This window comes from Anser anser (genome assembly GCF_964211835.1).
Source record: "Anser anser genome assembly, chromosome: 1".
NCBI lineage: Eukaryota > Metazoa > Chordata > Aves > Anseriformes > Anatidae > Anser > Anser anser.
Genome location: NC_139720.1, coordinates 130,756,028 through 130,782,182, shown reverse-complemented (window position 1 = coordinate 130,782,182; position 26,155 = coordinate 130,756,028). Strand labels below are relative to the sequence as shown.

The window sequence follows — 26,155 nt, the reverse complement described above, 5'->3', positions numbered from 1 at the left end:
CTGGATTAGACCAGTACTATGCCCACTTAAATTATCAGTACATATGACTCTTGCTTTTTTTTTTTTTTCTTTTTAAATGTTTTATAAGCTTTTGCTTTAGCTATTGACTTTTTGCGGTACAAGGCAAACAGGTCAGTTTTATTAGCCAAAACACCATTTCAGATGAGATTCATTATTATAGTACACACAACTGTGTATCTACATGTACACATATAAAGTGTATATATACACTTTATACTGTATATATACACTTTATATTTTACATATAAAGTATATAATATTTATATGCATAATGATGTATATATACAGTGACAGAGTGAAATAATGCTTATATTAATGAGTTTGCACACACGAGATCACAACACAACTTATAACTAGTGGATTCGGAATGAAAACAGAAGTAATTTATATAGGATCATCCCAGATAAGTGCACTGGATTAATCTTCCAGTTTTTCTTATCTTACCTGAACATTTCTGTGATTTAAGATGGAAATATAATCTATTTTGTATTAAAAATTAAAGATGTTGTAACAGTACTATGTCACTGACAAAAGCAAAAAGAAGCAACTACCCTCTATATGGAACCTGAAAAAAGCAGGGAATCACACCTCAAGAATTTGCTATCATTGCTTTTTAACAGTTTTGATTTTTTTTTTATAAAGAGGTAAAAGATTAAATATTTACTTCTAATTTCAGATGCTCACTTGTATATCTATTTTGTTTATACTTACATGTAGATGCACAAAAAAGAACAAGAAACACTCATGAAACTGAGTGGTTCCCTTTGGGTGAATATTTAAATAGAGAATGGTTAAGAAGACAGAGAGAGAATTACTTTTTGTATAGCTGAAAGACTATATTGAAACATAAATACTATGACATTGGTTATTTGGGAATCAAGATAATGCTATTTATGATAAAATCTGTGCCCCTGCACACCAAATACTACTATTTCATTATAGTTTCTTTTCCCTTGTGAATGACCTGGGGAAACTCATGAATTCTCTTGCTTTGAAATACCCGATGTGCTTGCAATATGTAATATGATATGTACAGAAAGTTTCACATGCATGATATGGTACCAGAAGTTTGCTCTTAAAACCTGAAAACAGAGATATGTTCTAAGAGCTTGCATATAAATACCAACTGGTGATAATACTGATCATTTTTATAATTTGATGTTCATTGTTAAAAAAAATAACAAAACTAAACTAAACTAAACTAAAGAAAAACCTTGTTAATATCAGATGTGACCGACTCTGAAACCTTTTTGCCCTCTTGGGGTAGAATCCAGACATTCATTAGCATGATTTCAGTCTTCTTTGGGTGGCATTTGTAAAGAGCAATTAAAAAAAAAATCTATATCCTTTCCAATAGAAAAACAAACAAACATATTTTTCAGTGTTGCTTGGTGAGTGTTGCCAGCTATTGTTTGGAGTTTTATGACCACCTTAAATCAGTGTTAACATACATGCATTTTAACTGCATACATATAATTAAAACAATGATATGAAATAGATATCAAAGTTCCTGTGTGATTGTAGTATACATTAAGATAAATAGTAAATTTAATCTTCTAAAGTCTTAAAACTCTGATAAATTTCTTCCTGAAGCTGAGTTTTTTTTTTTGTGAAGAGCAAGTTGTGTCCATGCATACTATCTGAAGCTCATTTTTATTTATAAAGTTTTCTGATGAAAAAATAGACTATATTGCTCTATAAAAATATTAATCATTACATTCACTAGATTGAGACAATTTTATTTAGTCCTCAAATTTCTTCATGACTTGAATGAAACACTAGCTAAATAGTAGCTAATGGTGGCTAATAATTTATTTAGGACGACTTTCTGTAAAGAACATGATTCAAGATCTGGAAAATCCCCCTCACAGACCCTGTCTCCTTCAGATTTTTTGGACAAATTGATGGGAAGGACATCGGGGTATGATGCTAGAATCAGACCAAATTTTAAAGGTAAGTTTTTTAAGACTGCTGATAAATTAATTGTTTACCTTTTGGCCAAAATGTAGTTTTAAGGGTGTTACCTCTAGGTTTTTATTCTCTCTTCAATAACTTCAGTTTTCTAATGTGATATTGCCATGGAGATCAGTCATTTCAAGGGAATACTGGGGGAGCAGTGTGGGTGATACGGATACAGAGCGTGAAAACCCTCTTTTCAAATTTACCTGTACATGACAATAATACTTAGCTGCCAGAGGTTGTTTCTGAAGATCTTACTAATTCCACATAGTAAAAAAGATTTCAGGTTCCCCTCTGAAAACAATTGAGATGATTTGTGCCTGAAATTTTTAAGCCATGAAGAGCCAATCTTCAACATTTCCATGATGAATTGTGATCTTCTTTATAGCAGGCTTCTTTTCCTTCTTTCTGAAAAAAGGTCTATGCTTGTGATCAACTTGAAGAAAGTAAAATCTTCTTCCCCAAAATAGGGAGGTAGGACTCAGGGTATGCACACAACATTTATCTGGGTAAGGTTGATAAGAATCAATTTTTCAGGGTCCCTACAAACTTGCAAAAATATATTTTGTTTGGGGAATTTCCACTTTCCCCTTTTCTTCCAAAATTTTGACTGAGTTGAGGAGAATCACCACCACTATTCCAGAAGGCTGTGGACTGGAGGCCTGATTTGCAATCATTGCTATCAGAGCATGTTTTCTTTGCTCTAGACCTTTAAATCCTGGTGGAAGTGAACACAGAATGTCTTTTGGCTTCAAATGAAGAGAGTCTGGAGACAAGTTTTCATTGTAAATATTTAGCATTTTTGGAGAGCTCTCTAATACCACCCAAACAGGCTCCTCTAAGCCAATTCAAAGCTTGGAATGTAGTTCTACTTTGAAAATTAATAAAACTATTCCTTCCTCAATAAGTCTGGTGCCAAAGTACATTTGCACTTGTATCTATTGGCTTTGTTGGCCAAAATGCATGTTTTTCTATACTGATCTTTGTTAGCGATGCTGTGAACATTGATAACGAGTGGAGTAATCATTTCTTAGCCAGCGAATGAACCGTTAGGAAAAAAGGAGCTCACATGTCAATGAGAAATGTGTTTAATTAAATTTAGATCAAAGATCATTTTCTCTCTCTTTCACATGTGCAAATTACAAGACTTGTAATGAAATGTCTTTTTTGACTGCTTATCAGTGAGGAGGAATCTAGTTTGACTTTCAGATCCAAAGGTTTTAAATTAATAAAACTCTAGTCAGACAAGTTTTAAGTATTAATTTCAGAATAGTTTTCAAAATGTTTATTGAGTTCCTGAATTGGAGTCCACATTGGCTTGTAGTAATATTGAATTAGGTTTTTGCATTCATGTAATATGTTTGCATGAATATCAGAGACGTTTCAGAGAATGCAGATAAAGGCAGAAAATGCCTGAGTTGAGATTGTTAAGAACTTCTTCCTACCCTTTTTGTGGGATGGACAGTAAAAGAAGACTTCTGCTTCATCTCTTGTAGCTCAGGTAAAATCAGTGAGACTGGCAGTCATGTACATAGGGCAATAAAAATACAGCTCTTTATTTCCCCCAACACATATCTAAAAGCATTTTGTGAAAAAGGCAGGAGAAGACAGATCCACAGCTTTGTTCCCTTGATGCTCAAGTGGGTAGAGCAGGTACGGTGTGCACAATGTAAGGTACATGCTGATCTGTTTGACAAATGCTTCTCCCCTCCAAGTCCCATAGTTCATGTTCCCAAGGTGAAGCTGCTGCCTGATGACACTTATGAGTGTTTAATAACAAAGAGTCTGGCATTTCATATATGTATGCTTTTATGACGTCACTTTCTAGTGTGGTGTGGTACTTTGCAGCAGTCTGAACTGACAAACAGATCTGCATTTTTTCATAACTTCACATCTCTGAGCTCTCAGTCGTGAGGGGTATACAAGGTTTTCTTATGAACTAGAGAGTTAAGTCATCTGGGTTTGAACTTCACAGCACAAGTGAAAACCTTTTCGGCTGATAACTATTTTTATTAGTCATTATGATGCACACCTATGTTATAGTTGCCCAGGTCTTGTTATTTTTTTCAAAGAATAAAAAGTACTTAATGTTCTATATAACATTTTTTCCTTGTAAAGGATAAGAGCACAGCTGCAAAGAGATAATAAATTTATCTTGATTAGAGTTAAGTATTATAAAGATTTTTTTTTGTACTGAATCTTTATTGTGACCTCAGTACAAATTGTTTCCATTTCTAACATTTATTAGTCTCTGTGAGTTTTTTTTTTTTTTGGTGATATGCTCTGTTGTACAATACTGATATTTTAAGTCACATAACTCTATTGATGTATGACATATTAAAAGATTACCCAATCTATAACATTTTTTGTATTTTAAGGCAAGAAGTTTTAAGCATAAAATATATCTGTGGGAAGAATAGCTTAAACTAGGGATAAAATATCTGACTTTGTGTATAGTCTGGGGTTAATATCCATTTCCTGTGACTCACAAAAGACATTGTGCATGAAGATAATGTGTTCACTACTCATGTGTTTATCTGACTTTTTCTGCTTTAGACCAGTTATGTATCTTTCTCCTAGTCCACCAGGCATTTTAAAATGTCAGAAAAGTCTGATATTCTTGGAAAGGCAACCGAGTAGAACCCATTTATCTTATACCACTGATTATAGAATAATTAAATGTGTTTTTATGACTAGTCTGAATTACTGGAAAACAGAAAAAAACAGAACCTATTTGATTATTTTGTGAAATAAAGGCAACACATTCTAAAAAGAGAGGAAAATGTTGCTTAATGGAACAAGGTGTATCCAGATAAAGCATTTCATCACTAGTTACTGCTTTTGCCTAACCGGCTCTTGTGAATTAGAACATTCAGGAAGACACTGGGAGAGCAACAGATGAATATATAAACGTTTAGACATCAAGAACACATACCACTGCCTAGCTCTTTTTTTTTTTTTTTTTTTTCTTCCTAGCAGTGCTGTATAGTGAAAGATCCTTTCTTTTCCTGTCTTTCTGTCTTATACAACCATTGGAGAACACAAAGAATGATTTCTGGTTCTTGTTGACACAGCCTGTGGTCAGATACAGAGCAACCAGGGACTTAGAGAAACTGTTGCCCCAATGATCAGCCAGAGAGAAGTGCCAGAATGACGCTCTCAAAATTGCCTTTCTTTAATCACTTTGTCAGATACTTAATGCATGCTTTTCCATCTCACACTTATCTCTTATTGAATTTGAATAGCCTAATAATTTCTGTAAGGATACAGAAGGGAATACTTTTAAATGTAAATATGAAGACTACAAGCTAATACTAATTGAAGTTCCTGAGAGTCCTTCTGTTGACAGCAAACATACACTTGGGGTCCTATGACTTGATTTGGTTTCTTTTTCAATTATAACATCAATTAAGTGTGGCTTACATAAAATAATAAAAAGTGAACCTGCATGATGTTCTTTTTGTGTGATTAATATCAGTGATATATACTTTTAATGATAAAAAGCAACAACAACAACAAAAATCAGAGTGAAGTCTTGTACTTTCTCCATTGCTCTTTTTGTTTTCCTCAACAAAGCCAGAAGTAGTGCAGGGCACTTGTGTTATAACACTAGCCAAGAACGTAGTTTTGTGCTGGTAGAAACTAGAGATGGAAAAGTGGTATCATAGATCCCTGTATATTCACCTCAGGCTTCCTGAAGAATACTATATGCAATGCCGTGGTACACAGGATCAACCTACAGCTTAATCACAACATGAGATGCAAGGCTGATGGAAAGTCGGCTTGAATTTAAGATTTCTTGGCAAGTATCAACCTCCAGAAGATAATAAATTATTTCTGTGTTGTAATACCTTCATCTTCTAAAATCACTTAAAATCTAAAGTAAGCTAGAACTGATCAGATAGAGAAAACTAATTACCCATAGGCATTACTAAGTCCTTTATGCCTAATACTTTAAGAAGTAGATGACTGTCATGCACTGGAGAGAGATGGGGAATTTGTCCCCAAGATCTCCAGAAAATGTTAATAATGACGATGAGAGTAATTCTATTTTTATTGAATTTAATTCTATGTTTTCAGTGCATTCTTTCCCATCGTCTTTTTTTTTTTTTTTTTTTCTGAAGAATATTCTGATTTTCATGGAGTTAGATGGAGATATGTAGCAAGTGTGCCCATCAACATTATCCTCATCACTGGATGGTGCAATGCAGTGTGAACCAACTTGCTCAAAAGCTGCTGCTTTTGAACTCAGAAGTCTTGTTGGAGGGATGTAGTTTGGGCATGTAGTGACTGTAGCTGTAAAAAGATTAGTCTGTGATTACAGTGGTGTAATGCCATTCTCGTGCCGAGTCAGTGGGTTTACATCTGAATAATAAACACACGGACTAAGTCATTTACTGAAAATTAGCCTGACAACTGTTACAGGAAATGGCTTATGCACTTTAATACTATAACTCCTTGGCACCAAGGGTCAGTTTTTCCCATGCATTCAAGCCTGTTGCTTGTTTGGCCCCTAAGTTGACCAACAATAAAATATTTGAAAAGGCATGAATAGAAACCACTGAATGACGTTTAAGGGTGAAATGAATGATATCAGGAGTAATACATAAAAGCAGCTTCTATGTACATGCTAAGGAGAGGCACTGTCTGATGAAATTTACCCTAATCTAAACACATGCTTCACAATAAATACCTGTTGGAAAAATAACCTATAAATATATTAAAAGGCTGAAAAATATACATGACATAGACATGGAGCTGGCATGGTTTGTTCTCCAGTGGTTAACAATCCCAATGCCAGACTTTAGTTGTTAACAACCACTGCCCATAGCATCAGATGCAGTGAGTATTCTACATTGGGCTACTTTCCACAGAGTTGAGGCTCAAAAGGCCACATCCAGTAGAAGCTCAGATCAGAATTAGGCAAGACATCACATAGGAGGGAAGTGCACCCTACTGATGAACATGATAGGGCATATGCAGAAGGTTTATTGTAGGCGGAGGGAAGACGCCTGGCCAGTTTTTGGAAGCAGCCACGCTGTTACACTCCTTAAACACAGGTTTCCTGAGATGTGTGCATATCCATTATTAGGGAGGTATGCTTATGATTTACTTTCATCTTTGAAACAGGCCTCTCACTGTAAAGGTAGATGCTATATGAGATGCTATATGAGGATATCCTGCCCACAGAATATCATGGTTTTTTATTTTTATTTTATTTTTTAGGTTTTTTTTTGTGTGTGGGGGGGGTTGTTTTTGTTTTTGTTTTGGTTGGTTGATTGGTTGATTGTTTCTGTTTGTTCGTTTTGTTTTATTTCTTCAACTGTAGAAAAGTAGCTATGAAACTGATGTTCTGTCACTGCTCTAGACATGCATGTTTTCATGCAGAAAGCTTTCCACTGCAATTATGTGAGGAACCTTTCAATTGTGCTTCTTTTATAAATCCTTGGAAAGAGGGCTATGGAAGTCGTCCTTCTCCCCATCTCTTTTAGTTTCGTGTTCTTTCCCAGAACATCAGCAGGCTATGGGAATTTCATAGCTAGTTAGGTTATGTCAAGCCTACTAGACAAGTGGGGCCAGACAGCAAGCTCAGGTAGACTCCCTGACTACCTACACTGCTTATGTGTTTGCTTATTCCCTGAATCTCTTTCTGAGCTTCCTCCAAATAGCTTCCTTCCCTCCAAAGCAAGTTTGAAAGGCTGTGAGCTTGCAGCAGTGTAAGCAAAATGTTGCTTGACCTCCGGGCTAAGGATCTGTCCCTGGTTTTCTCTTATATTTAGAAGGTTAGCCATGGTCATTCATGTTGTGTTGGTGTGTTGCTTTTATTTAGTACCAGTGGTTTAATTAAGAGATATCAATGGATTTGGCAGTAGTCATGGAATATTGGTCTGCTGCTGCATAAACTGCCAAGGGGATTTATGATAAACAAATGTTAAAGCAGATCCAAAGTCTTTTGATATCTGAACAGGAGACACTATTGTTCTCACCATGTTCTAATTTAATTGTATTATTTTCATTATTTCCAGTGTCGGGTTTAGATTTAAATATCTTATGTAGTTGAAGCCAATGCCCTGGGGTCAGTAATTAAGTGTCTTGTTATGTTTCGGCTGTCTTAAAAAACATTCCATTTATATATAGAATATATAAAACATGTACACTTGATTTACTACAACATTTGTAAACTGCAAAATCTATTCCATACAGTGATACAGTAACTAGGAATATGTACACATAAAGCAGAAATGTGCAGTTTTATTAGGCAGATTCATTATTTTAATCCTCCCCACCCCCCAATATGAATATAAATCTCTGATTAAGTCATCAGAAAGTGTATGTTTGATACTTCAGCTTCCAAATATGCATTTCACAGTCTTTCACAGAAATAAATGATTTTAATGGTCTGCAGAGAAGAGTCCTCTAAATGATGCAGACAAGGTGGTACAGGGTCTAACACAGCTTTCAAATGAAGAGTATTCAATGGCATAAATAGCTATCTGCCGATCTCATTTAGACAAAATCCATGGTTAAAATGAAAGCGTACAGAAATATAAAGGTTACAATTCTAGAAAGCATGAGAGATCACCAAGTATTCAGTTACTTGATCCAGGGAGAAAATGCAAGGGGAACATGGCTTTTTAACCTTGTAGCTGGTTGTCTAAGAGTCTTGACCATTTTGATATAGTGCGCAGATGTGACTGTTGTAACCATCTCATGCTGTGGTCAGTTGACATACCTGTTACAGAAAAAGTTGTAAGGACAGGAATCGGAAACCAGCACTTCTCTCACTCTTCCCAATAATTACTCTGACAGCTAAGATACAAATTTTCATGAGTTCAGTTTCTCTCTTTCTCCAAATATTTTATCCTAAGCGCTTTGCTGCACAATAAGGTGACTTCAGAACACCATCTTCACCTATTAACTATTTTAAAAAGTGACCATAGCTGCACTTTGGGATTAATCCTATTCACTATCAATATGAGATGACAGTGAGAGATTTCCCTCCCCAGTTCCCAAGAAACCCATAGACTTGTAGCTTAGGAGGTGCGAGTTTGCATCCCTTCGATCTGAGGTATGCATAGAAGATCCTAGAAATGACTCCTTCTGCATGGAATTTCCCAATGTCTTGTTATTAGCTGCAAAGCTGGCTGTGTTTAAGAAAGAAAGACTGAAATTCTTGCTTGCTCTTTCAAAGATTTTATATGTTGCAGAGTAATGATCTGAACTGTGGATACTGAATGAAGTACCTAAACCTTACTGAGGAGGACTCAGAGGGACCACCAATGCATCAGAATTACAGCCGCTTCTACCTGTCCCAGGACTAAGATTTTGTTGGCTACAGCAAACAGTGGCCTGTCCAGGGAAGCACAGTAGTGTTATGATGCTCTTCTCTGAAAGCTAATACACCTACCTTTGTGTTTCTGTCTCTCCAAAGCTCAGAAATGCATGGAAGAAACTGGGCACATCTGAGACTAGCTGAGTTGTGGGCAGTTTCTCTTGAAGAATAGTGACTGATATTCAATTGATAAAGTTATTCTGTCCCGGACACATGCCTATGTTATCTCCTTTGTTTTTGTACTTAAGGAAATACAGGTGAGAAGAAGCCAAATGCTTTCCTTAAACCAGCATAGTTAGGGAAAACCTAAGATTAAAATTTACCAGATCATTATGTGTTACATTAGGCTGTCTCTAATGACTACATTCCCAATGTGTGTTGTCTTCATGTCTTCATCTTAGGTTACAAAACCGTTTTATCAGGACTGCTCCTTCCTGTGCTGTTTAGTGTGTTTAATAAAGAATAAGTCCTAAATCATAAATAAAATAATAACAACACTTTGGCAGGAATGCTGCTATAACCTCTAACACTGAAATTTAAAGCAATATCTCACTCTGTTGAAGAGATGCATGCAAATTACATGAATTAGATCAAACCAACATAGGATGTGAAAACTGCATTCTGTCAGGATGTGAATATAGCCTGTTGCCTATGCATAAATTCATGCACAAACCAAAATGCACATGTGGCCATTCCACATAAGAACTTCAGACTGCAGCAATTGTCCTTTGCAGACTGTGATGTCCTATCAGATGGAGAAGTCTGTGGTATTAAAAACCTTTGGTCAGTCTGGTTATAGGAGCCATCCTAAAAATAATAATCTGGGAGAATTTTACAGACATTTGGCTCCATAATACTGAGAATGATTTTGCATTCTTTGGCTCCTTATCCCTGAAAATTTTATTTTATTTTACTTTATTTTTTATTTTTTCACACTTCTGAGGTGGGTTTTGCGTGGGGTAAAGCCTGAACAATCTGTTAAAAACAGTTTCTAAGCACACACACACACACACACATATATATATATATTTCCTGTATAAGAAAAACTTTGTAGACTTATCAAAATTATAAACAGTTAGGGACAGATTCCATATAGGCCAGTAAGCTCCTCAGTGTGAATATAGTCTCATATGGGCAACTTTGTAATAGACTCCTACTTAACATGGATATTGGTCATAGAAACTGTAAAAAGATTGTACTCTGACCCTGCAATGAACTTTATGTCAGCAGAGCTTTGGGCCTGTTAAACCATGTGATGGTCCTCTCAGTGATGCAGTGAGCATCCTGCATTGAAGAGCTTATCATTTCCTTACTACAGGTGATTTGGCATTAATAAAAAAGTAAGCCAGCCAGTTTATAAGGTGCTTATTTTCTAGGCTGGTGAAGAGTTCTCATTTCCTCTTCCATTCTTCAAGCCATTTTATATACAGAGTTCCTCGATGACTGAAAAATTGCTGGTTAAAGACATCCAAGAAGTGCCTTAATCATAGGATTATAGAATGGCTTGGGTTGGAAGGGACCTTAAAGACCACTTAGTTCCAATACCCTTGCCATAGGCAGTGGCATTACCCACTAGATCAGGTTGGCCAAGGCCCCATCCAACCTGGCCTTGAACACCTCCAGGGATGAGGCATCCACAACTTTTCTGGGCAACCTGTTCCTGTGCCTCACCACCCTCTGTGTGAAGAATTTCTTCCTAAAGTCTAATCTAAATCTATCCTATTTTAGTTTAAGAACATTCTCCCTTGTCCTGTCATTATCTACCCAAGTAAAGAGTCCCTCTCCATCTTTTTTATAAGACCCCTTTAGGTACTGAAAGGCCGCAATGAGGTTTCCCTGGAGCCTTCTCTTCTCCAGGCTGAACAGCCCCAGCTCTCTCAGCCTTTCCTCATAGGAGAGGTTCTCAGCACTCTGACCATTTTGTGGCCCCCCTCTGGACTCCTTCTAACATGTCTACATCTTTCTTGTGCTGAGAGCCCAAACCTGCATGTAGTACTCCAGGTAAGGCCTCACAGGGGCAGAGTAGAGGGGGCCTAAAGGAGGTCTTGCAGATCCTTTTTTGTTATTCAGGATGTGGGAGACAACATAGCAGGTTCTCAGAGGGAGACAAGATTTGTAAAGAGAGGGTACAGGAGACTGAGCTAAATGTACAACAGAACAGCTGATGGGTCAGGAGGGAGGAATTAATTTCAGAGTAATATTCTGCATAGATTGTATGGAAATGAGTGGAACTAGGAGGTCAAAAATGGGAGTTCCCAACAGCTGAAATGTTTAAAAACAAAAAAAAATATTAGTGCTAGGTGTGGTGAATACATGTGGTTTTGTCTCTGACCTGTTGCAGATTGCCATCTGTATCAGCTCCTGACCTTTTCTGTTGTCATTTGTCCCTATGCCTGAGCCATCTCATTTGTCTAAATCCCATTGTTCATCTGTGTCCCATACATCATTTGGTGCATAATTCCCTAGCGACAATAAATCAATGTCTGGTCAGTAATGTTAGTCAACCAAACTGCTCTTTTTCTTGAACTCCTGCATATGCCTTCTGACAGTAAAGCAAGGAACATTAGGGAGATGTTAAAAGAAAAGCTGGCAGAATTATGAAATAAGGTGAGGGTCCAAGGCTCAGAAGAATAAAAAGGGAGTTAAAATATATTCTGAGACCTCTCTGAATACAGACAGTGATATTGACCAAGATCTATATTTGAGACTGTACCTATTGACACATGTAACTAAGCTTCCGTCAGTTTCTGTGGTGCAAGATCAGAATCACAGAGAAGGAACAAAGGAAGAAATATTTAGAGAAAATGGAATAGGACACCTTTTATTATTATTAATAAATGTTTTGAGGTGAGTATGCAGAACAGAACAAAGCAGTTAATTCTGACTGAAAATAAAAGCCTAGACTGGGTTAACAGAATTTCAGTATTATTATTAATACTTTTTTTATTTTTCATCTTTCCTCCTGCTTTCTCCTCTCAGTGCATATTTTTTATCTTGTGTTTCCATGTGGTCTCTTAGATGAATTGGCTACAGTGAATTTGTAAAATATTATTAAAAATAAGATTACCCAGGAAGAGTTTGACTGACCCTATGCAGGAATGCAGATTTCATGACTAGAGATGTAATACCATATTTTATTTAACCACATTAAGGAGTGTCCCAGGCCTCTGAACAGATTAGGCAGTTCACATGCTGATCAGCAGCAAAGAGCTCTGTCTTCATTAATGCGAAGCAAGCAAGCAGTTTCTCAGAACCAGGTGCAAGGAGCATCTCTGCTACCTGCTCCCAGTGAGGCTGAGAGCCTCTGCTTTCCATTTGCTCATGTTAGTGAAAATTACTTGGTGATAAAAAACAAAACAAAATAAAAAAGTAGGTGCCTGGATATTTTCATCCCATAAGAAAAGCTAACAATTCAATTTCACCAGAAAGTACCCATTTCTGTCTTGCACTGGAGGAACAAAGACTTCAGATATAAATGCCTTGCAGTGAGGTGCTGGTCACTCCTCAGAATGGAAAGACATGAGAGAAGAGAGGAGAGCTCAGAGAAAAAAAAAAAAAAAGATGGACATATGAAGAATTAAAGCATTTTTTTGAATATTTTCAAAGTTGACATAAGTACTAAAGTACCTTTGCAGTGCAGGCTTCTAGTTCCAATAGGAAATTTTTGGATCAAAGATTTCATATTCACTTTTTTTTCTTTTTTTTTTTTTTTTTTTTCTTTAAATTTGTTTCCACAGACTCATTTGCACATGCAAGATTTTAGCTTTGGCATTGGCTGCACTCAGTCACAAGTGTGACAGGCTTGTGTAGAAATATCTCAGCTAGCTTTCAAGTAATTTGCTCAGAGGTGCTTTGTGCCACATAGAGATGATACAGAGCTCAGCAGGAGCTATAATGCCTGAGGTTACTGGCCTCCAGTGAATTCCAACCTGCCACGACTGCACTGGTAGCAGCCCTCAAACTGCCTACGTGAAAGTCAGCTCCAATGCCTTTATATGATCCATTGTGTCTGTTATTGCTACATATTCTTTGTAGACTAGCTCAGGTTAGCTGGGTAAATCAGGAGCATGTCAACTGTTTAAAGGGCTTTTCACTTCTGAGCTCCTGGTTTGGGGAGTGAAATGAAATAGTGCCTGAAAATTGTTCTTGTGCGGTGTCTGTTAGATAATCTGCATGGAAATATCCCACTGCACCCCAAAGCTGACAGTAATACATGTTTCTGTTACCAGCCTTAGCAGAAAGAGCCAGGGAAGAATGAACACGTCATATGGACTATCCTGTAATACCAAATGCAGAGCTGAAGAGGTTTTGTAGCATGAGACTCACCTTCCTCTTCCAGTGCTGGGTCTGAGGACAGAGGCATTCCTTCAGTGTAAGGTATGCCAATCCAACAATTTTCACAGGCACTTTAAGGCACAAAAAGTGCATCTTAGCAGGGATTTTCCTCCTGTGATGTGCTGATGGGATTTTAGCAGCATGACTTCTGTTACATTCAGCAATAGTCCCACAGCTGAAAACTCACATACCACTTCAAAAATTGATTGCTTACTGTTTGACCTCAGACTATGTCAGTGCATATATGGATGGCTTTAGCTCTACTTACCTCAGAGACCTTTTATTTCTGTGACTCATTCTGTAATCACCTGAATCTGACAATCACTGGAGTATTTGTCTTGTAAGTCTCCAGTGGTATTTTAAGAAAAGCTTTCAATTTTGGAATGTGACGTGCCCTTTTTATATCCATGTAATGTTGTAAGGCTGCATTTTGGCTCAGATGTTTTCTGCAGTTAAACAAATGAAGGAAACAGCTTAAATTTTGGTGTAAAAGAAGAGTTGTCTTGATGCCATTTTGTATATTTTTATGTGTGTGTGTATGCCTACATGTGCACTTCCGGAAATAGGCAGAGATACAAAAACTAGGGAAAAAATGTACTTAAGGCGTTCCTTTAACTGTAATGCTTTCATGCCGGTTCTGTTTAGTGTTACCTACTTTGGGCAGAGCATTCTGTGTGTCCTCCACTCTACAGATATCACTGCAATAAGTGGCATTGCTCAAATACATTCTTTAACTACTTGGTAGTATTTGGGCTCAGTAATATCCATGGGCATGAGATTCCTAAAGAGGCTTTAGGCACCTAAATTTGTCTGCAGATTTGGCTCTGGATCTGTCAATGCTTTTGTGGCTCTTGGACTTCTCCTGTTGTTCATAAATGTATATTGACTTCACAGAATACAATTCTGTATTCAGATGCAAGAGTAAGCACACAAAACTGTTGCTACATTCCCACCAGGAGACATGGCATTCTCAGCAAGCTAAGTTATTATATATGACAGATGAACTTTCAGAGTATGTTGGTTTTAACTTGATGAAGCAGAACAATAATTTTGTTTTTATTTTATTTTATTTTCCCCAGTAAATTGCATCAGGGCAAAGTACCATACAATTGCTGTATTGCAGAGGTTTCTGAGATCTCTGCCCTTGTGAGGTTCCTTTTTTATTTTATTCATTTGTTTAATAGATACAATTGCCATCAATGAATAATAAAATTGATGTAAGCATAATAATTTCTGTGTAATGTTGGATTGTGGTGAACACATCTAAAGAAAAAGGGCTAATTTGTTTTCTTGGCATGATTATACTTAGGGAGTTAGGGTAATGTGCCCCACAGAAGTCCTATAGAAAAACAATGTCCTTAATGAAAAAGCATCACTCCCCAACAATAAACGTCACCTAGATTTTCAAGCCTTAGGGTGACTATGTTGTCCTGGTGTTATTAGTTTTGCTTCTTATGACTGATATATTTCCTTTGCTGGTAAGACACAAATGAGATGATGGAGGAAAGATGGGGGAAAATGTTGGTTTTGCCTGAAGGCAGAAGAAAAGGGAAAGGGAGAAGGAGGCTCACCTTGGTACTTGAAATAAAGACCACTTGTGGTGTGGTTCCTGCTTTCTTAACAAAAACCTAAGTAAACTTCTTAAATCATGAGCTTTTTCTCACCAGGGTTTGGACTAGATATTTAGGCAGAACATTGAAAACATGTGTACAAGCTGATCTGCGTCTGGAGTATCTTCAGGACCCCTGTGCCTCAGGGGAATTTTTCCAGCACATCAAAGCCCCCTTTCTTTCCTTGGCCATGTATCCATGGTCCCTGGCCACAGGACTGGCTGAGACACATTTGATAGCACTTTTCCAGTCCTTACTCTGCCTGCTTCACTCTGAGGAGGGAGGAAGCTTGAAGAATAAATAACTTGCTCCTGCCTAATGACCATGGCAAGCTGTGGTGTCCCAGCAGCAGATCAGTGTTGCTGCCTGACATACAAGGATGTGCCTGCAGGGCCATGAAGATACGCGTTGTGAAGCTCTTGAAGTGGTAATTCAGGTACATGTAGTACTGCAGCTGCAGAAGCAGAGCCCTCCATGGGAGTTGGCTGTTCCTGGTCTCACGAGGACTGTGCTGGATGTCGGAGGGTGTTCGGTTTGGTGGAGGTTGCTAAAACACTGCCTGCTTCCAGAACTGGCAACTTAAAAAACTATCTTCAAAAATCTTGCTCCTCTACCCTGCTGTACTGGTATCTGTGTTACCAGCACTCAGGTCAGCATGTATATCCTCTTCCTGCCCTCAATCACATTTCACTCCCCTCTTATTTAAGCTTGGATGTGAAATCCCCATGCCACTGATGAGGTGACACCCAGTCCCTAGTGCGATCACTGTTCCCTCACTTTGCCTTACGGTCCTGGTTCTGGATCCCTGCTTTATCCTTACATTCAGAAGGGATTGATTTTAATCTTTTCAAAACAGTCCTGATCCTTATCCTGCTCTCTATGGCATGAGGAGAAAGGCAGTTCAGTTCAGCTTTCTCACTAATATACAGAATTAAATAGATTATCCAAGATAATGGCAAAGCACTTGTTCCATTGGCACATGTGCCAAAGTCAGAAGGTGGACCAAAAAATACTGTTTAGAGAAAAAGATGGAAGATTTGGACTTAAGATTCTTAATAGATCTGTCAACATCTTGCCAAAATTTTCACTTTCATTCCATGAGAGAGTTCTGGTTCATTATCTCTAATTTTGCTTCCATGCCTCTCTGCTTTGCCCAGAGTTCTCTGTGTGTGTACCTGTATGTCTCTGTGTGTGTGAACTGTATTTTAGTTTGCCTTACAAAACTGACAATTGTGCAGGTATTGTTTTAAATCTTTTATATAGACTAGACTAGACTAGAATAGAATAGAATTGAATAGTTCAGTTGTAAGGGACCACCAAAGACCATCACGTCAAACTGCCTGAGCACTTCAGGGCTAACCAGCAGTTAGGGCACGTTGCTGAGGGCATTGCCCAAATGCCCCTTGAGCACTGACGGGCACGGGGCAGCACCCAGCTCCCCAGGAAGCCTGTTGCGGTGTGTGACCGCCCTCACGGCAAAGAAACGTTTCCTGATGCCCAGCCTGAACTCCCCGGCGCAGCTCTGTGCCGTGCCCGTGCCCTGCCAGCGGGTCCCAGGAGCGGAGGCCGGCGCCTGCCCCTGCGCTTCCCCTCCTCGGGAGGCTGCGGAGAGCGGCGAGGTCGCCTCTGGGCCTCCTCTCCTCCAGGCTGGGCAGCCCAAGTGTCCCCAGCCTCCCCTCACAGCACATGCCTTCCAGCCCTGCCGCCAGCTGTGCTGGCCTCCTCTGGGCGCTTTCAGGGACCTCAGCAGCCCTTCTGTGCTGTGGAGCCCAGAACTTTTGGTATTGTGGAGCACACAATATTCAAGCTGAGGCTGCACCAACACTAAATATAGTGGGAAAATCATCTCTTTTGACCGGCTGGCTGTGCTGTGTTTAATGCATTTGCCAAATGCAGTATGATTATAATTTTCCTAACATAGACATTTTAGCAATAAGGCTGAAGTTAATGTGAAGAGCAAAAGGCTGCCAGGTGCAGCCTAGAAACAATGCGCCAAGTACAGAGTCGAGGTGGACGTGATAATACAGATATGGTTATTTGTGGTTAGAATGATGTCCAGTGAAAGAGTGCAAGTAAGTCTTCCATGAACCTGCCAAATGAAGGAAGCTTTGGGGTCATGTGTTAACCAAATTTGAGAATATTAATCAAAAGCTGCAGTTAGCAGTTGGACTGGTCTCAGCTTACAGCTTTCAGCACTCACCAGTCAACAGTGGTACTCCCTCAGACTGTGAGATGGATTTGCCCCCTCTGGCAGATGACAGGGAAAGGATTCACTCTCCAGCCAGACAGTGGCAAGGTCACAGCAGTGCACCTTTGGTACAGGAGCTATGAAGCAATATACCAAAGCAAATATAGGGGGATATTCAATATACTCAGGGTTTCTTGCGGATGAGTATTGAGGACTTTCTGTGGGTGTTAAGTGCCCTGAAGTCACAGGAGGGGTATGACGTATTACAATGTCAGGCCTTATTAAGAAGACAGTCTATTGGAGAGTCACATCAACTGGCAACAACAACACACCGTACAGGGAAGCAGGGGAAGGGAGTTGCAGGGAACATAAATGATATCTTGTTTGCTTGTCAGAATACCAGACGCCTTCTTTCTGGTGGATTTGTACATTAGCTACCCAGGGGTTATTTTTTGGCCTGAGTACTTTTATGAAATAGGCATTTTTCTCATGACTTAAAAATGACTTTGGCAATCTCAAATGTGCCTGAAAGGCACCTAGACTGCTTGCTTGTTCATTCTAGGTGACAAAAATAGGCAGTAAAAAAAGTTTGCTTATAAAGTATATTTTGCTTAAATTTGTAGAGGTTATATCAACTCTTTTGAGATTTTAGGCAACAAAATCATATTAAATGTGTTCTTTACTTTTGAAAAATTTTAGATTGTGTTCACAAACCTTGGATTTACTTCACAGAATTTTACTGCTTTCATTTTAAATGAGCTATTAGATTAGAAAAGTCTGATAGAATGGAGAGTGAGTGTGTGAAAAGTTTCTTGGGAAAAAGTGATGTGGTGTGCCCTCTTTAAACAACACATCTTCCTTAAGACATACAACACCTGTACAACCTCTTCCCATTGGAATAATTGCATCAACTTCTATAGGAAAAAAAATAAAAATAAAATCAATAGACAAAATAATAAAAGCATTGCAAACTTCAGTGCTCAGATTTTTTTTTCCTTTTTTTTTACTTCATTTGGTCCATGTTTCCTATGCACATTTACTAAACCCACCACTAACAGACTTTAAGAGAAAATTGGGCTCTTTGCTCAGAATCTGTAAATTATATGGCGAGATGTCATTTTATAAGATCATTTACTAAGTACCTTCTGTTCTCATATGATTATAAATCCACCATTACACCTCTGATATTTAAAAACAAATATAAATGACCAGGAAAAAAGACTGATAACTCACCAATAACTCTCAAGATAATTTTGAGAATGAAGGGAATGTGACCGATTTTATTGGCAGTACTTATGTTTACTGAGTTCTTATACAGCTCCACATCTAGCAGCAGAGAGAAGGTAACAGATGTTATGCAGTTGAGTACTGAAACGGAAGGAAATATTTGCTTTGTTATAAGATATGATACTGTAGCATGTAACCATTCAGTGTACGGATGTCCTGCATTCTGTGGTATAGTAACAAATCCCTTAACACATGTAATTGTGTTTATCTGAGCTTACCCGGTTTCCATTGTCACTTAGGAATTGAAACCTGGGGTGCTCACATGTGATAGTTTTGGCCAGACAATGTTGTAAGGTTGAAGAGAAGGTGACACAAGGCATGGAAAATACTGAAGTACTCAATGGCTTCTTCATCTTGGTCTTTATTGATAAGGCTGGTGATCACTAGTCCCATGCTCCTAAAACCTGTGGGCAAGTCTGGAGCAAGAGTTGTACTGAAAGAGTTGTGATCAGCAGCACAAAGTCCATCTGGGGACCAGGCAATGCTGGTGCACTCCAGGGGTTGATACTGGGCCTACACTATTTAACATCTTAATTACCTGGATGATGGGACAGAATGCACCCTCAACAAACTTGCAGGAGATATAAAACAGGGAGGAGTGTTTATTACACCAGTGCGTTATGCCACCATTTAGAAGGAATTTGAGAGGTTGTAGAGATGGACCAACAGGAAATTCATGAAGTTTAGCAAGGGGGAATGCAAACTCATGCTCCTGGGGAGGAACAAGGCCATGGACCTGCAGGTTCACCAACATAGTTCATTGGAATTTAACAACCTTAAAATATATTACTGTTGTGTGTTTTCTTCACAAAGGCAGGAAATTTGTTTCCTGGAAGGTGGGTAGTCTAGCACTCAGAAAGATGATACTGTAGAATTCTGCACTACTGTGTGTCACTAAGCACATCACTTTGTCTTTCCATTCTTCAAAAAATTAATAAAACATAATAATTAAATCATTTGTAAACAATTTTTGATGTAAAGGTGGAACTGAATATAGGTAATTATGTTTTGTGCACTGTTTTTTTTAATTTTTTTTTTTTTTAAATATAGGGAAAGTTGTGTGATTAAAATAGTAATGAGGAAAAAAAAAGAAATGTATTTGATACTAAATGTTTATATCAACTTTTGTGTCACTAAAATTCAGGCATTTAGCAATAATCCATTTTAATTCAGTTGTGAACCCCTGTTTATTTCATCAAGCCTAAAAATCTAAGGGGCTAATAGAAAACTAATTAAATATTAAGTCCCCATTCATTCTGCTACACATCAGTGCCTGCTAAACAGCAGGAAAGGAGGTGGAAGGGAAGAGATTACAAACAGCTGCCTAATGACAGCTGTGTCAAGCCAAAACAGATATTGCTAAAATATTTTGTTATAGCAAGGCGGACAACTCCATATCAGATGCATGAAGACCTGCTCTTCTAAGTCCTTTTCCAGTAGACTGGAGTCAATACGAAAAGTGGTTCTTGTTGGGAATTTCAGTGCCAAGCTGTTAGACATGGAGTGGGATAGATATGGAGAGAGAATCTTCCAACTGTAAGTCTGAGAGAAAGGGAATGAGGAGTGTTTGCAATGCTGTAATGTATCCTGCACTGGAGCTGTGGATTAAGAGCTGTTACACTCATGCTTTCACCCAAAACTTTTCCTACATCCTTAAATGGAAGGATGCAGTCCTGCATGGTTACATAACAACTTCCAGTGGAACCAGGTTAATTAATTTAGTTTTGATAATGTTTTTCTTTTGATAGACTTTTATGTGATCTGACTGGGAAAACTCACTTTCTGCTTGTTTTCAGCCACATCTGTATCAGATTGTGCGGAGGCTGAGGGATCTGTACTTTTGTTTCAATGTATATTGCAACATTTTTATTGCATTCCACAGGTCCTCCAGTAAACGTTACTTGCAATATTTTTATCAACAGTTTTGGATCAGTCACAGAAACCACAATGGTAAGTGCTATGATGCCATTGGCAAGAGAACAACAATACGTAATATATGTCATGAACACAACCTGTCAATTTTTCTATTTATTGTTCAACTTGCAGGTCCTCCTGTAAATGTTACCTGCAACATATTTATCAACAGCTTTGGTTCAATAGCAGAAACTACAATGGTGAGTGGGACTGGTCATTGAAGCCATCTTGTGAAGGAGTGGGATGTGATATAGAATAGAGATGCTCTAGATGTGGGGACATTTGCTAAGTTCTCAAGGTACTACCAGCTAAAATAATTTATATATCTCTAAATAAAATTATTTTATATTTCTCATATTTTAATTTAGAGATATATAAATTATTAAACTCAACTATCAAGTCTAAATGTATATCTATAGTGGCTGTTCCACAGTCTGTAGTGACTGTGATGGCAGCAAATAAAGGGATGCCCAAGGCAGATTTCCCACCTCTTGTTAGCACCAAAAAAGCAGAGGAATGAAATAGTTGGAGCTCAGCTGTGGGGTTGCCTGCCAAGAACCTGATATTTTTGAGTGAGTCTTACACCCCAAACTGAATTATCTGCTGCTGCAGACTGTGCTGACAAAGGTACCAGAAACATCTTCTTTAACTTAGTTAAAGTATGAACTGCAGATAAGTTAGTTATCTCTTTGAACTGCAGTCACATCAGTGACTGAATGAACTTTAGTCAAATGACTGAAACATATAGCTATGAGAAAACGTGGGTATTTTCAGGGCCAATCTCATACTTGAAAATGACATGAACCCGGGTGACTGAAATGCAGATTTTGAATAATTCAAAGAACACTATCAGCCATACAAACAGGGCCAAAACAAAACAACAAAAAACTCATTTTAATAATTTAAAAATTAGATAGTCCAAATTTTCATTTCAAGATGAGATTTTTCTTTTAAAAATTGATGAAGTTTAAGAGTATAGAAACCAAAGACAAAAAAATAGAAATGAAAATTGTAGTCCAATTTTTTCTTTTCTTTTCTTTTCTTTTCTTTTTTCTTTTCTTTTCTTTTCTTTTCTTTTCTTTTCTTTTCTTTTCTTTTCTTTTCTTTTCTTTTCTTTTCTTTTCTTTTCTTTTCTTTTCTTTTCTTTTCTTTTCTTTTCTTTTCTTTTCTCTTCTCTTCTCTTCTCTTCTCTTCTCTTCTCTTCTCTTCTCTTCTCTTCTCTTCTCTTCTCTTTCTCTTTCTCTTTCTCTTTCTCTTTCTCTTTCTCTTTCTCGTCTGGAATTAAATTTTCATTTTCTTTAATATTTCCTAAGAAAAATGATTTTTTTTTTCTGAGTACATCTGAAAAGGTGCTGAGTTATTTAATCTTATTTTTCAAACAATGAATGAAGAAGATCTGTTAACTTATCCAAGCATATATACACCTGATTACTAGGTTAATACTGAGAGAGATTTTTTGATGAAAGTATAATAATATAATAGTGTAATAAAGCTATAATAATTACCAGATGCTTCTGTATGTGGGTTAAAACTGTTCTAGAAAAGGTATTGTGACAAATCCCGGCTTTATTTTAGATTCTTTAATACTCCTCTCCCACAAAATAAACTTAAAAGGCTGCTCTCACCTTCACTGAAATTTTGGAAGAGTTATGTGCATAACATAGCTGTCCATTACCTTGGGATGTAATGGACAGCCATGCACACTTCTGAAGTGATTGCAATATAGTTTCACTACTTTGTTTTCTGATAATTCCTACACAGTCCCCAGGTCTTGCTCTGTTTGCTGAAACTGGAGACAATAAAGATGCTTAGCATCCTGTAGGACTGAGTTCTTGATAAATAAAAAATGCACTTGTTACCTAGAAAAATACTTAAGTTACACAAGAGTTTTTTAAAAATATATAATAATAATCATAATTATTATTATTTAATGGGATAAAAGATGCCTTGAAATCTTTGCATTCTGAAGGAAGAGCAGATATTTTGCCTAACTTAAATATAATATTTAATATTAAAATACTTTATTTAAATGTAATTGTAATTATGCTATCACTTGGGAAAGAGGTAATTAAGGAATGTAGAGTCACAAGTCCCCTGCTCCTAAATATTTTTACTTATACAAAAAAAAAAAATCAGCAACAGCTATTTAACATTTTTGCAGAGATAAAGGGCAAGTATTTACTAGGGCACGTTGCTTTCTTAAATTGTATAGGAGAGACTTTTATAAATGATACAACTATAACATACACAGATAAAAAATAAACAGATATGTTAATGCTTTAGAGTATGTATTTGGAAACTTAAAAAAAAAAGAAATTAAAAATAAGTTTTAAATGACATAAAAAAAAAACACATAATCTTGATGTAACATAACGATCAGCAGACAAATTTTATTATTTTTGGAAAACTTTGTTTTCCTGTGTTTAAAAGATTCTTAAAATATAGTTACGAATGTAGCCTTTTTTATCCAGCTGTGTCTGTTGATCTTAAGATGTAGAGACATCAGCATAGCTTTAAGTAGCAAAAAATCCAACACGTCACTGGCTTTACAAGATGGCATTCAATGAAAATATTTGCACGATCTAATGCTGATTGCATTAATTAGACTCCTTCATTGCTTTGATTAAATCCCCTCATTGCATTTTACCGTCTATCAAATATGTTAATGTGCACCTTTTCAATGTTCATTAACACATTCTGCTGAAAACAGCTAAACATTCAAGTAGATGAAAACAAAGACTGTTGGCTTTCTTATTTTGCTTTGTTCATAATATCTGCTGAAAGTGTGGAAAGTGTTCTCTTAGATGCTGTTCAATGGTTTAATATTGATTTTCTTAATGCTGTCACTTATTTACTGACTAATATGACTAGTTTTAGGATGTTTTAAAATTGCTCTGAGAGGCAGACATCAATTACAGTTTCATTTACTTTGCCTTTCTGAAATAGATGCAATCAAGGTAAAAATGTTGGCATCCCTTGTGGTAAATAATAAGTTTTGTTTGACTCCTAGTATTCTTTTTTCTCTGTAAAATACTCTTGATAGTTTTGACGTAAAACTAAAAGATTCATTTAAGACCCTGGATTGTAAGTCAAAAAGAGATGTTCTTGTCTCGGAGGACAGGGATGCTTAGTGAAACCTCGTATACATACTGAAGGGACATTATCAGGATATAACTTGGAAGAGCTGCAGTAACTCATTGGAAACCTTGGGAGATGAAAACTTGTTAGAGAGGCTTTCGGTAGGAGAAATGAACATGGCAAACAGGATTACAGTCCCAGACCTGCTTAATTCAATAAGTTCTCAATAACATTAGCAGTAGTAGCTTCATTTTTTTTTTTTTTCTGATTAAACACCAGGATGAAATTTATCCCTGTGTGAAGGCCAGCACAACTCTGTGTTGTGCCTATGTGTTATGCCCAGTGTGTTCTAAAAGCTAAAACCCTTGAGAAATAAAACAGAGGTCTGTGCTGGCTGTCTACAAGTGGATGAATTCCACAGAGTTTTCATGAATTTTGTTCCCAAAGATTTACGGAAACAAAATGCAAATATGTTAATCTCTCTGCTCTATTATGCACATGTAGGACAGTATAAAGATTGATTTTTTTTTGTTCCAAAAGAAACAGTTTCTTCCACATTAAAATGATGTATATTATACCAAAATAAAATAGTAAAAAAGGCTAGATCATAGTCAAGATAGAATTGATAGAATTGTTGGGGGGAAAAAGGAAAGAAAAAAAAAAGAAAGAAAGAGCAAGAGCAAAAGATTTTCCTGAGTAAGTTCACAGAATAAAGCAATTATGCCAGTAAGCTTTGTATCTATTTTTGGAAGCATTCACACATGCAGTATTCAGCAGAAAATCCACTGTACAGCATGACTGCAGTTGAGTATCACAGATGAGTAATCTACATCAGGCTGGGCAGAGTCCCAAGGAATTCAGATGTTTAGTGCCACAAATGACCAGGATTTTTTAGCTATCAGCTGTAGGAGAAGCTAAGAGCAGTTTGTGCATTGATGAACTAATTGCTGATTACAGAAATGACTAACAATGAGAACATTATTATTGTCGTTATACCCTATAATTAATAACTGATACTATGCATCAGGTTCTCTGTTGGGATAAATGCATCAGATTCCAGTTGTGTTTTGAGTACTTACGTTAGCAGAAAAAATAGCCATTCTTTTAAAAACTTTAGTGGGGATAGAAGTTGGCTGTGGCTGGATAGATGATATTCCCACAAGAAAACGCATATTACAAATAAGCTTGTTAGATCTCAGTTGAGCAAGTTACATGTCTAGTTTTAACTGCATGAAGGACTCCCAATGAAGCCATTGAGGACACCTTGCATGCTTAGATGCGTAGTTAACCAAGCACTTTTCTGTTGCATGGCTTTGAAATCGATGATTAAGCCACTATTTTCCGGTTAGCATTCGTGTTCGGGACTTGGAGAGAGAGTAGTCTCTCTGGTTAGCCCTTCCTATGTATGCAAGACCAGCTAAGTCTGCTGTTTGCATCAGACAACTGACTCAACACCTGGGTGGTCAATGTGATTGGAGGGGAAGATGGGAGGAAGGCTAAGATCAAAGATGGGAGTAAGCTCAGAGTTAGTAAACAGGACTGAAGAGGGAGTGGGGATCCCCAGCACTCCCTGACACAGCAGTGCCTGAGGCCAAAGGAACACAAAACTTTGCGGAAGGTGTGGGGAGTGAGCCTGCTGGCTGCGGAATTGCCATCCGTGACCTTGCCCAGTATGAGGTGAATGGAAAAATCTTTTCTCTCCAGATTCCTATAACAGAAACTTAGTATATATGTGGATTGAGTCGCTAAATCTTCATATAAAACTGATCAGATGAATATTCCTTTAGTGTGTTAGCGTTACCATGATCTTATGTCTTGAGAACAGAGGAAAACTCTTTATCTGAGTTACCTTGAGCTATTGCTGGCATCAATATTGCCAGAGAGATTTAAACTTCAGGTCCACACTTCTCATTCAAAACAGTGGTGCTGTCAGAAAGAATTTGTGGAGCAGGTGTACGTGTGGTAGTGTAGGAGTGCATTACTACAGTCCACCCACACCTACCCTCAAGAGCTCACAAAATACACATGATAGTCTGCCTGAGCTCCATGTTGTGGTATCATTCTCAGGAGAATTTCTCTTCATAAGATAGCTACAGTGTTAGCACAGGAAAAGTAAATTCAAAATTCTGCACGATTACATCTGACTGTGTAAATGCACATCCCTCTTGGCTGCTTATACCACAAGCATAGGAGAAAACAAGTAACTGGTATTTTGATGTGCAAGTTACATTTCCATTTTTATTTCTTATTTAAATATCTCTATATATACATAAATACATAGATATTTATAGATATTTATAGATATTTATAGATAGATCGATAGTAAAGCCAGTCAGACATAAAGAAAGGTTTCAGTGCTGTTTTGCTTCTAACACAATCTGCAGAGAAAAACCACTACCACCACCACCAACAAAAGCTTTTTTAAGTGTA

The 26,155-nt window shown here is 37.4% G+C and overlaps 1 protein-coding gene across 4 annotated transcripts in view; it reads left to right on the top strand.

Moving 5' to 3' along the window:
- The window catches only part of GLRA2 (glycine receptor alpha 2), a 142,310-nt gene that overhangs the window by 13,280 nt on the left and 102,875 nt on the right, over positions 1 to 26,155 (top strand). For 2 of the 4 annotated variants that reach the window (XM_083839452.1, XM_083839451.1), the window contains 2 exons: positions 1,841 to 1,974; positions 20,616 to 20,683. In XM_083839452.1, the coding sequence (XP_083695578.1) occupies positions 1,841 to 1,974; positions 20,616 to 20,683 (202 nt within the window). Of the gene's footprint in view, positions 1 to 1,840; positions 1,975 to 20,615; positions 20,684 to 20,779; positions 20,848 to 26,155 lie in introns of those variants that run through there. The other 2 variants (XM_083839454.1, XM_083839453.1) reach the window with 2 other exon arrangements.